We start from the raw sequence: 12,630 nt of genomic DNA, 5'->3' as shown, positions 1-12,630 counted from the left end.
CCATTGACACTAATGGTAGCTTCAGCTGGACAAAGGAAAACTTGGTTGGCTGGTTGTTGGGGGATCCAGGTCCTTGGTAGCAAATGTTGTGTACCCCCAGAGTTGTGCAATTTTTCCCTCTAAATAAGCACTGAGAGGCAAGATGATGTCCGGTGACCCATTTGCCAAAGACTCCAGGCTGGAAGATAAAGAGCAGGGCTTGGTGGAAGAGCAAGGCAGATCAAGCACCGACTCCTTCAGTTATTTTTATCCCAGGTCCTGAGTGACACCCGAATGCTTGTCTACATCTCAGGTCCTTAGGGAATATGGAAGAGGCAAATCCTGTTTGGAGAAAGCCAATGTCCAACACAGTACTTGGTGAACATCAGGCATGTGAATGCTGAGTGAACAGGTACCGTGGGCCAAGCCAAGCCCCACTTGCTCGTCTGGGCTGGTGTAATTAAGGAGGCCCAACCCAGGGTCTCCCGTCCATAGGCTGAGGAGCAGCAACAGTCAGGAACAGGGCCCAGCCCACCTCCCCTAGGAGGCAGAGGGAAGGGGGCTGAGTGGTTGTCAGGCATGGTCCTCCCCATCTGCAATGTGGCGGTAGCCAGGAGGCTGGGCCTGCATCCGGAAGAGGACGGTGAGGAGCAGCACTATGAGAAGGAAGAGTATGGAACCACAGACGGCCAAGGCCACGATCACCTCTGGGCAGGGGGAGGGGAAGAGAAAAGTAATGTTAGCATTCTTCTAACAAATGAGCACCTACCATATGCCAGGTACTGTTCTGACATACAGGGGATATGCAGGCAGCCCTCATGGAGTTTCCACCTAGCACAAGGGTTCTATATTCCCAGTGCTGGAGATCAAACCCAGGGCTCACATATGCTAGGCAAGTGCTCTACCACTGAGCTACATCCCCTGGCCAAATTCACATTTTAGGAGGAAAGGTCCAATCAACAAGCAAATGATGGGAATAACAGGTTAGTGGTAAGTGCTACAAGAAACTCAGTTAGGGAAGGCGTCAATGAGGAAGTCAGAACAGATGATGAGACAAAGGTATGAGAGCAGAGGGGGGTCAGGAAGCAATTACAGAAGGCCCCAATACGGGAATAAACATGGCATGTTCTAAGAAGCAAAGTCTCACTGGAGCAAAGTAAACAAGGGGCAAGTAAGAGATAGGGCAGAGGACCAGGCTAAGTAGGGCCTGGGAGGCCAAGCAGAGAACTTGGATTTCATTTTCTATGGATTTCATTTTCTATGGAATGGGAAGCCACTGGAAGATTCTGATGTGACATGAGCCTATGTATGGTTTTTTAGAAATTACTTCTTACTTGTTGAGAGATTAACACAGTCAAGAACAGAACCAGAAAGAATGCTAGAGACTTCAGCAGTTCAGACAAGAGCTGATGAAATGGACTAGGGAGGGAAGAGCATGTACCTGAAAGACTGAGCTGATAGGATCTGCTAGTGGGCCGGATGTGGGTTATGAGAAAGATATTGCCTAGGGTTACACTGTCAATAGGGTGAGTAATGTGGCATTTACTAAAATGGGGAAGCCTGGAGGAAAAGCAGATTTGAGGGGAAGAGCATCTGGTTTTAGACATGTCAACCTAAATACCCCATTGGACGTCCATGTAGAGACCTCAGCTGGACATGAGTTTAGCCCAGAGAAGAGGTCATGCATCTGCAAGTCATAACACAAAGACAGAATTTAGCATGGAGATGGGGCGTGGAAGCCATGAGGCTGGATGAAATCACTTTAGGAGTCAGTATAGATAAGAAAAGGGCTGGGAAAAGCTGTGGGCCATCATTTTAGTGGGGAGGGAAGCATGGAAGTAGAAAAACCAGGAGAAATCAAGAAAATTTTTTTTCTTGGGGTGGCAGGATTTGGCAGTGCTGGGGATTCATCCCAAGGCTTCTCACATGCTAGGAAAGTGCTTTACTACTGAGGTACAACTCTAGCCCCCAAGGAAGTGCATAAGGAAGGAGTAATCAATTATGTAATGCTGCTGAGAGGTGAGAGAAGCTATGTATTGGTCACCTTGACAAGGGTGGCTTCAATGCAATGTCAGTCTGAGAGGATGAGTAGTGAGGAAAAGCCAGAGCTAGGCAACTCGTCCATGAATTCTACCCTCAAAGGAATCGGGAGCTGGAGGAATGGGCCTCAGAGGTCTCTGTTCGGCTCTGAGATGCAACTCTCCAGGAGAGAAGGGAACACACTGAGGCATCAGAGGTCCTCATGGAGAGTAGAAGCAAGGGATCCAGAGTAAGTGGAGCAGTTGCCCCTGCATCCTGGCTTTTGCCAACAGTAAGCCAGTAGGTCTGGTGGTGGGAGAATAAGTGCTCTCTCCTGGCTGTCTTATTTCTCAGCTATGTAAGAAGTGAGTGTATCCCCTGAAGGTGGAGTGGGGAGAAGGGGTAAAATGTTCTCAGGGTGGAAGATGGGACTTTCCAGGGAGGTACAGTAAGATGGCTGGAAGTGTGACAGCTCCCTCAAGATTTGTGGATGTGACCTGGGACATGACTAGCACAGAGGCACGCAGCAGCTCACCTGTGTCTGCGGTACTGCTTGCCAGCTGGCACTCCTGCTGCCAGTCCTTGGGCACGACAGGCTCTGTGAGGTGAAGGAAGTCCTGTAATGGGCAGCGGTGAGGGCAGCCAGGCAGGATCAGTGGCCAGGGGTTGTTCTTACTTTCATTCCGAAAGTACATCTCCACGGAGAAATTCCTGAGGGTTGACAGCAGGCAAGATGGGAACTGCTCACCATGCCTGTAGATGAGTCCTTGGGCTGCCCTCAGTCATACCTGAGTGCCTCTCCAGAGGTCACACTGGTAGCTTGACTTACCCGTTATCTTCCTGGTAGAGTTCAAATATGTGGCAGGAGGCATAGGGGGCTTGTTCACCATTGTAGACATCCAGTGCCATTTGCAGAGCAACCAGGGTAGTGTCGTGCTGTAAGGGAGAGGGCCTGCCCATCAGCACTGCTCCCCCACACCCCCAGGCACTGAATAGAGGTGAAATTCAACTACTGCCTTGGTGTCAGCACCCTGGGGAGTTCAGGATCTTACCGCAGAGTACATTAGCAGCTTAGGGAGTTGGGAGGTAGTTGCCATTAGAGTCAGGTTCTTCCGTATCTGAGCCAGCAAGACTCCTGAAGAAGAAAAGTCCCCAGTGTCACTGGCTCAGACCCATTTGCTCCTCTCAACCTCTACTAGTCCTGATTCTAATCACCAACCTACAGGACTCTTCAGGTTCATGGGGCCCATGTCAGAACTCTAAACCACTCCCTACTCTCCAAGAATTTTCAAATTTACGTAGGGAAGCAAAATAAAACAAGGTATATTTAAACACAGATGAAGAAACCTGCCCCTTCATCGGTGAGCTATGAAGCCCTTCCCAGTTTGATTACTCCAGTGTGGAACAAATGTAAACTTAAGACTGCTCCACAACACACAGGACGGTGGCTCCATGCCAGGTAAATGCCATATGCAGGTTCTGAAAACTACTGAGGTGTCAGAAAGGCTCTACAGCTGGCATGCTCTTGGGTGCTCAAATACGGAAGCTGGCACATGTTATTATTCTCAGTCTTCTCTCAAAATGGCCCCAGCAGTTCTCCGGAGGAAGGTATTCAGTTAGGGGAGGAAAGGTCTTCTGACATGGGTGAAATTTAGTAAGTATGGCAGAAAAGAAGCATGTAAACCTGACTCTGTTCACAGGGCTGTGTCGAGAGAGCTGGATGACTACAGGGGAAGACAAAGGGGAAATTGGTTTTGAAAGAGCAGAGAATATTTTAGGCAAGGACGTGTGAGAAGCCCCATAGCAGATTTTCAATGTGGAGGGGAGTGACATGCTGTCCTTGTCACTCACCCCCCTGAAGCCGGGCCTTCTCTGCCTGCTCATGGATCCCGAAGAGGAAGCGGAAGCTGAAGTCCTTTAGCTGGCTCAGACGCTGCATGGTTTGGGGTGAGGCCCAGGGTGGCAGGAGTAACCCATGGGTTTGCTGTGTATTGTATGGGGCAGGTTAACTCCCCAGACCTAGGCAGAGCCTCTCTGGGGGCAGCTCTCTTCCTCAGAGGGAAGGTGCCTGTGTGTGAGGGAAGGGGAGGAGAGCAGCGGTGAGGCGGAGGGGCTGGAATGGCAGGCGGTGTTGGGGCTGCAGGGCACAAGAAAGGAAGCTCAGGCACAAAGAGCAAGATTCAGCAGAAAGGCGCCTGATACCACGAGAGCCCTGGGTGGAGAGGAGTAGGAACTGCTGACTAGTAAATCATTTCCCACTCTGAGACTTTTCACCCGTGGGGGAAGTTCCCGTGTTTCACAGGCAGCAGCTTGCTGGACCTCCCCAGTGGGCATGGCGGTATTCAGGCACTGTGTTCTACCATCCTGGTGACCTGGGCCTGCTGAGGGTGAGAGAAAAGCAATCCCACTGGGCACCTCTGTGGGCTCACCTCACAGAAGAGTGTGTCATAGACATTCCAGACAGTCTCCAGAGTCAGGTCTGTAAGTCCTGTCTCATTGGCCACCATGTCCAGAAATTGCTATGAAAAATGAATCAGGGGATCAGTCCTGCCCTGGAGAAAGAGCAGTCTGATGACCTCCGACTTAGCCCCCACTCACTGCATTCCGAATACTCTCATTCTGATACTCTGGTGTCTGCCGAGTCTCGTTCTGCAGCTGCTCATAACGGGGACACGGGCCCAACGGAAACTTTAGCAGCTGCAGACCAAAGGGAGAAAACAGGCAGAGAAGTCTGGGACCAGCAGTCCCATGTCCACAGTTGTCCCCCTTGCCACCTCCAGGGAAGGGTTAGCCAGTCTTACCCTGTCCTCCGTGATAGGCACAGTGTGAACAGGGATAGGCTGCCATGATATGTTAGGGTTGAACCGCTGCATCCCATTGGGAGGGAAAAGTCCAGCCAGGTTGGCCTCAGCACTCATGAGAGTACGGTCAAAGTCAGTGCTTCGCACATACACCTGCAGAGATGGCAACATGAGTCTCACCTGTGTGTATGTGCAAAGGCACTCGGGGCTCTTCCTGGGGCCCCAAGGAGAGAACCTGTTCTTGATGGCCACCCAGAAATTGTAAACCCACCATGCATCCCCTTCTTTGCCTTCCTTTCTAGGCCCCAAACATCAGCTGGGGCTATCACCACTGTGCGAAGAACTCAGACTGTGGGAATGACTCTAATGCAAATGCCCCTTCCTCCTAGTCAAAAGTGCTTAGTCAGTAGTAGGCTGTCCCTGGTCTTTCTGAGTATTCTCATTCTGATACTCTGATGTCTGCCGAGTCTCATTCTTCATAAACTGGCTCAGAGACCAGGGGGAAAAATAAGGAAGAGAGAGGGTTTGTGAAACTGGGGAAGGAACTGGGGAAGGCAGCCTCACGATAGAGCTGGGCCTCAGGAACATGAATATGTACAGACTCCTGAGACAGCTGGGCTGAGAGTGTGAACCAGAGGAACAGCTATAGCAACCTCCATCTCTTGGGTGGGGAAAAGACCTCAGGAGCAGCACCCATGTCAATCTTCCCTGCTTCCTTTACCTTGTCCTTCCTGGCTTATCATCTGACACCCCCACTATACTCTTAACTTCATGGAAACAGATATTATATCTGAGTGGTGCACCACTGTACGCAAAGTACTAGCACAGTAGGTAATCAATGTTTTGGAGGGAAAGCCTGTTACTTCACAGTCAAAACCAACTTTGCCAGGCCCTTCCTTAAGTCTCAGTTGGATGCTTGATCAGTCTTGATCTTGATGCCTTTTCCCAGTCAAGCAGGGGCAACTCAGCCTCCAGAGCTACATTCTAGATGGTTCTTAGATGTCTCAGCCTATGACCAAAAATGCAGGAGGGAGGCCAGAATGCTTAGCCTCATCCTTAGGCTTCCTGAAGGAAGAGGATGAGAACAGATCCCATTCCTTTTGCCTCTTAAGCTCCCAGCCTTACCTCCTGACGGTGATAAGAGGTGTTTAGAAAGCCATGGTAGCGCTGCCGCAGAGCCTGGCCCAGCTCCCAGTGCTGTAGCATCCCTTCCTGTGGGCAAATCCAAGGGTTAAGAGGGTTCATATAGAAGGAATGGCTCACAAACCCTACGGCGTTTGGGTGCTGTTGCTTTCTAAGTATACCCCTGGCTGAAGTAGGAATGGATTATTCTGACCCCATGAACCATTTAAGTAGCCAGCTGTGTGTGGTATTGTCCTAGACACAGAGTAACTTAAGGTTAAGAAATTTGGTTGGGGCTGGGGATGTGGCTCAGTAGTAGAGTGTATGCTTAGCATGTGTGAGACCCTGGGTTTGATCACCAAGCACCACAAAAACAAACAACAATAACAAAAAAATGTGGTCATGGGCTGGGGATATAGCTGGTAGAAGGCCTGTCTCACAAGCACAAGGCCCTGGGTTCAGTCCCCGGCACCGAAAAAAAAAAAAAAAAATCTGGTTAGTCAACATCCATGTGGGAACTGGCAGTTTAGAGGACCCCAAGTTCTGCAGGCTGCACCAGAGGTTACTCATCTTTGTTGTTGTTTCCAGTACTAGCGATTGAAACCCAGGGGCACTCAACCACTGAGCTACATCCCTTGCTCTTTTTATTATTTCTTTAAAATTTTGAGCCAGAGACTCACTAAATTTCCCAAGCTGGTTTTGAACTTGCAATCTTTCTGCCTTCACCTCCAGAGAAGCTGGGATTACAGGACTGTGCCATCACCATGCTCAATTAAAAGTTATTCATTCTACAGCTGATCCTGAGGGTGACCTGCTTCTGACCCACCTTGGTTAGCTGACCAAACCCCTGGGGCCATTCCTCTTCCTGATAGGGGTCCTTGGGATATGTCTTCACAGGTGAACGGTCTCCGTGTCGGTAAAGCTGAGGAAAGAAAATGGTTTGCCTACAGGTTAGAAGGGTCTCCTTGATAGGAACACAGAGCACACCTCTGCCCCGTGTTGGGGATAGGAAGCCTCACCGACACCCACTGCAAAAGACCAGAGTTCAGGAGGGTGTTGACTAAGCAATGTAACTGGAGACCATGGGCAAGCCAAGGCACAACTGGAAAGAAAAAAGTAGTGAGAATAATGCTTTCGGTGGGTAAAACTGAAGGAAAAAAGTCACCAAAGTCATCTTTCATGGTGAGTCTCTTAACCTTTTAACCACATCCTTGACCCAGGGAAAACTCTTCCCACCTACCCGCTAATACAGAACCCCTTACCCGAACGCCCTGCCCCCCAGAATGACCGAGGGCTCCACATCAGTTCTGAACCCAGCCCCTCGAACTCCCCCAGGCCAATGGTCTCCTAAACCAGATCTTCTCCTCCAGTCCTCGACCCCCCATCACAAGCCCTGTCCCTCCCTCCACCAGCAGGCCTTTGCCCTTCTAGCTCTGGCAAATCCTTTGGTGACTCTGTTGCCCATTACCAAGGTAACGAAGCGCAGACTCCGGGCCTGGGTGAGTGGCATCACCATCAGGTTCATGACAAAAAGGAGCTGGAAAAGAGCGGCCCGGCTCCAGCCGTGCTGTCTGCCGGCCATCATCGCTCTAGTGTGTGTGCGCGCAAAGAGGTCGGAACGCGCTGAGTGGCACCAGCTGCAGCCGCCCGGACGCACCCGTAAGGACACACGCCGGAAGTACGCTCGCCGACATCTTGCTAAGGGAGGAGCACGGGTGGTAGAATCTGGAAGGGAATCCGTGGAGGAATTTCGCGATCTGGCAGTGGCGGAGACGTGTAGGAACGTAGCGCGACACTGCGCGGCAAAGGGGCTTGAAGACTTGTCTTGGTCAAGGGGATACGGGGTCAGGGCTGCGTCTTCCCGTACCAAGGTGGCGCTTGCCCTGGGTGGGGCCGTGGCCACAAGAGCGAGCGCCCCTTCAGGCCGAGGTGCTGCTGGTCCTTATCCCAGAGCCGGGAGTGCAGAATTGGAGCGAGGGGTGGTGAAGTATAGGGCGTCTCTCACCACGCCCCTGGTCTTCGGGTGGAGTTTGAGCCTTGGCTTGGTCCCTGTTTCCCGGGAGAGGTTTTGTTTGGGATGCAGGACCAAAGTGTGTAAACAGCCCTTTGGACTCCCTGTGCCCTTGAGGTTGGTCCCAGCATAGTCTACTGTTCATGTCTGCCCGGAGCAAAGCTTCAGAAAGTCTCTCATTTCCTTTTTCCAGTGCTTTCGTCTTCCTTCTTGTCCACTTACAACTTCCAGTTTAGAGCCCAGACGTCATACTTCTTCCCAAAGGAGTTGGGTTGCACAGGATGTTCAGACTTTCCAAACCCAAAGCATTGAATCCCTAAGGGAGAATTTCAGACCTTTGGAGCCATATTTTGGGGCAGGCACATAATAGAGAGTAGGAATAAGTGGGGTTTCTGCAGAATCAGAGACCCTCTTGACTTTGGCTCTTAGGATTCATGTGCAGTCACTTTGCCTCAGGACTTTGTTGTGACTCAGAGCTTGGAGTGATGCACCGTTCTGGGGGTTAGATCCTAGACCCTTGGGATGCTTTGATTCACATCTGCCCACTAGAAGCAACTTCACCTCATCGTTGACAAAACTGATCAGAACTATCTGTCATTATCTTGCCCTAGAACTCCAGATTCAAAAAAGAAATATATATTTATGTATACACCTGCACACACAACGATCCAAACTTTCTTTGTTATGAAAGAGGCTGAGGAGCAAATAGAATAAGAAGGTTAGGCAGTCAGATAGCTCTTAACCTTTTTAGCCACAAGCCCCTTTATGAATCGAATGAAAATTTAGACCTCTGCCTTCCATAGAAATGTTCACATATAAACATACACATTAGACTTTTGCTTATAATCTCAAGAGTTTCACAAAAACACTTCATAGCTTTACAAATCAGCATCTCTGAAACCCTGCTCTCATCTAGTTCTCTTATTTTACAGATGGGAAAACAAACCCAGAGAGACAAGTGACTTGCCCAAGCTTACATGGTTCAGAAGCATGGATTCAAATTCAAACTTTATGTTCCCAGCTAAATAGTCTTTATAATGGGCTGTTTCTTGCAGGCTGCAACCTGCATGCAGGCTACTCAAACTGCATTGCTCAACTATATTTGGTAACTCCAGAGTACCTTCAATAAAGAGATTTCAATTAAAAGAAAGTTTTCACCTTAGTGGAATTAAGTGGGTCATGACTAACTGGCAAAATACTGTATAATTATTAGGCTTTTTAGATTTTTTTTTAATTTATTGGTTTTTGCAGTACTGAGGATTGAACCCAGGAGCATGCTTCCGGCCCCTTTTCTTTCTTTCTTATTTTGTTTAATTGTTTTCAGTACTGGGCATTGAACCCAAGGGCCTTCTACCACTGAGCTTCACCCCACCCCTTTTATTTTAATTTTGAGACAGGTTGTCATAAAGTTGCCCAAACTGGCCTCAAACTTTCAATCCTCCTGCCTCAGTCTCCCAAATTACTGTGATCACAGCTGTGTGCCACTGTACCCAGCTAGAATTTTTTTTTTAATATGACCCTGCTGTCCTTGCAAACTTTCAGATTGTAAATCTGCAGATCACCAAATTTTAGCAAGTAGAACAAAAATCCCCCAAATTCATCTTTAGCTTTTCTTCCCACTTGCTCAAATGTTTATATCCTTCTTGCCTATAATATCCCATGTAGGAGGGATTGATGAAACAGATGTTATTTTAATTTTTATGTAGAGAGACACGATTCCAGGAAGGGTGGAGATTAGAAGAGGATGGTAGAACCTGGAGCAGAGCCCTGATTTCTTGATTCCCCAGCTTTTGCATATTTTACCAGATGATTCTATGTTCTTCACACCTTGGTTCCTAACTACAGGTGAAAGAGAGAGAGAGAGAAAGAGAGAGAGAGCGAGAGATAGATACATGGGCATACCCTAGACTAAAATCATTCTCTGAAGGTAAGACTAGATTTGGGATCATAGCTGTACTCTGTATTGGCAAAAGCAAACTTAAATCCAAGTGAGTTAACTGCTTTTTTCCCATCTGGAGAGGCAGCTTGGTGTAATGGAGTAAAGTGGGGAGGGGGTTGTTTTGATCATCATCTTCATCTTGTGGTACTGGGGATTTCCCCAGGGATGCTCTACCACTGAGCTATACATCCCAAGCTCTTTTATTTTTTTTATCTTGAGATAGTCTGACTAAGTAGCTGGGGTTGGCCTTGAACTTTTGATCCTCTTGCCTCAGCCTCCCAAATTCCTTGGATTATATAGTAGCTGGGACTACAGGGATGGGTCACTGCACCCAGCTATGCTTCATTTTAATTTGAATGTGAGCTTGAGCTTTTGGATTAGCTTTACCTATATTCAAATTTGATGCTCATACTTTGCTAGTATCTTTTTATATTTATTGTGAGAATAAATGAAACATTGCATGTAAAAATAAATTGTGTACATGAGACTAAGTAAATGTTATTTTTCTTCTTTATTTTCTGCCTTCTGTGTCATCTCTGAATTTATAGGTCTTGGAAGTAGAAATTCCTTACTTCTTACATCTTGTCATTGGGAGGTTGGGCAGAAGTCACATGAGTAGGTACTTGGTGGTCTGAAAGATATCCCTACACTTTCTACCCTTGCATAGTGACAAAGGAAGGAGCAAGAAGCAATTGCTCAGTCTCTTCCATAAACCCAAACTTGTGGCCTGTTCGTGGGAATGAGTGCCTTTGGGGTAGTTATGCAGTAGTGCATGTGACCAGGGAGTGCAGAATGCTCCTATTTCTGCTTCTACATTCCCTTTGCTGCTGAAAGAAGCCTCTAGGGGTTTGGGGGATCAGAAATGTGACTTAGGAGGTTCCCAAGTATGTTCCTACGAATACTGCCTCCTGCAGGAGCCAAGGAGACGAGAAAGGACTCTAAGGCCTGGGGTGCTTGGGTCTAATCCTGTGGGCTGAAGGGACTGCCATGAGGGTGGGGCTGGAAAAGTGGAACATGTGATTCTAGCTGTGGATCACTTGATTGCTTGCCCTGGCTTGGGGCTGAAGTCCCAGGGGCTGGTCTCCAGAAGATAGCATCTCTTGTGGAAATAATGCCAGCAGGTTTTGATCTTCTCCCATTTTCCTTTCCCTTTTTGTAGGGGGCTCCTTAACCCCTCATAACCTCAAGGGACAGCTCGGCCAGTGAAGTGCAAGCAATGCTTACTCCCCTATAAGAGACCAGGCTGAGCTGACTCCCTGGCTTAGGGGAGAGGATTCTCTGACCTGCTAGCTCTGCCCTAGGCAAGAGGCCTCTAGCTGGGGCTTGTATGTGGCCCTGGCCCTGGGTCCTGGGAAGCCACCTGTGGGGAGGCTAGAATATCAGGAGAAGCTGAGGATCAGGAATGTATGAGGGAGGCTTTTCTCAATTCCTGGAAAATATGTCACCAGGCTCCAGACCCTGTTACACCCCCGGTTCCTTGAAACCAGGTGTCTCTGGGACAGCTCTGACCATGCTGCTATGCTGCGCAGGGAGGGGCTGGATGGGTGATGTGTGTGCTACGACAGAACAGTTCCAGTGCCCCAGTGGCTGGTGTCCCTGGTTTCTACTTTCCCAGGACAGCAGGGGGCCTTGTGAAAATTGGAGCAGGAACACATGAGAGGAACAGAGAGCCTTATGCTCATGACTCAGAAATGCCCAGAGCAGGGTGGGGGCCTTGTGAGGGGATAACCTTGTGATGAGAGGGAACAAGAGCAAAAGCTGGAGGCAGAAGTTTGAGATGTGGGCTGTCAGAGGGGCTTTTCTGAAATGTGAGAATGAATACATGGGCAGATTTTGCAACACCCCCAACCCCGCCTGCTATCCTCTCACATGTGCTCCCTGCCCCTGCCTGTTCCCCTGCCCCACCCTGTGCTTCCTCCCATCTTTCACCAAACCCCCTTTCTTCTTCAGCTTTCCCATCCTTCTCCCATCCTGTTCCTTTTGTCCCACCCCCACACCCTGTGTCCACTCCTTCTCTGTTCCCTCTGTTCTTCTCTTCCCTGGTGCTCTGTTCATCTCTGCTTCAGTCCCTCTGGCTGCTTGCCCTGGCCCCTGTCCTCTGCTTTAATGTAGGCCCATGGGAACTGAAGTCCACAGCAAAACAGGAAGAGCCTGTGAGCAGGAAACTGGGAATGGGTCAGGGGGTGAACAACCAGTAGTAACCTCAGCTCCTGCCTCGCATATCCAAACTGAAGCATCTGCAGGGCTCTGGGCTTCCTGCAGCCCACCAGCCCTGGTTTCTTCCCTCTCAGCACTTCACTGGCCTGTCAGACCTGAGAGGCAACAAGACAAGAGCATCCTGCACACTGATGCCAAGAGAAAAAGAGCCCAGGAACTGGAGTGGGAACATCTGGATTCTGATCCCAGATTAGCCACTGTGTGTGGTCTTGCAAGGCCCTCATGTGAGCTTCAGTGTTCTCTGTAAAATGGAGTTATTTACCCTCCCTCCTGGCACTGCTGTAAGAACTGAATGAGATGGTGAGGGGTTTGTATATGGAAACAAGGACCTTGGAGGGTGATGGACAGCTTCATGTGGATAGGAAGACCCATAACTGAAGGGATTGAAGGGGTAATGAGACACACTCCAATACTTACTATTTGCTTGAACACTTACATTGTGCTGTGCTGTGTTTAATTCTCACAACCACCTTACGTGGCAAAACTGTTATTAGCCCCATTCTAAAGATACAGAAGAGGTTCACAGACATAAGTAACTTGTT

At 49.0% G+C, this 12,630-nt stretch overlaps 1 protein-coding gene across 1 annotated transcript; it reads right to left on the bottom strand.

Moving 5' to 3' along the window:
* Positions 1-232: 232 nt before the first annotated feature.
* On the bottom strand, positions 233-7,890 carry ACP2 (acid phosphatase 2, lysosomal). The gene is made up of 12 exons (XM_079103014.1): positions 7,789-7,890; positions 7,390-7,646; positions 6,748-6,843; positions 5,925-6,011; positions 4,800-4,952; positions 4,597-4,695; positions 4,428-4,517; positions 3,850-3,982; positions 3,051-3,133; positions 2,828-2,934; positions 2,534-2,709; positions 233-686 (listed from the first exon to the last, which is right to left on the bottom strand). The coding sequence occupies exons 2-12, from the start codon at positions 7,504-7,506 to the stop codon at positions 553-555; spliced, it is 1,275 nt and encodes a 424-aa protein (XP_078959140.1). The 5' UTR covers positions 7,507-7,646; positions 7,789-7,890; the 3' UTR covers positions 233-552.
* Between the last annotated feature and the right edge of the window lie 4,740 nt (positions 7,891-12,630).

This window comes from Sciurus vulgaris, assembly GCF_902686455.1.
Source record: "Sciurus vulgaris genome assembly, chromosome: 11".
Classification (NCBI taxonomy): domain Eukaryota; kingdom Metazoa; phylum Chordata; class Mammalia; order Rodentia; family Sciuridae; genus Sciurus; species Sciurus vulgaris.
Note: the sequence above shows the minus strand (reverse complement) of the source record. Positions and strands in the feature narration are given on the sequence as shown.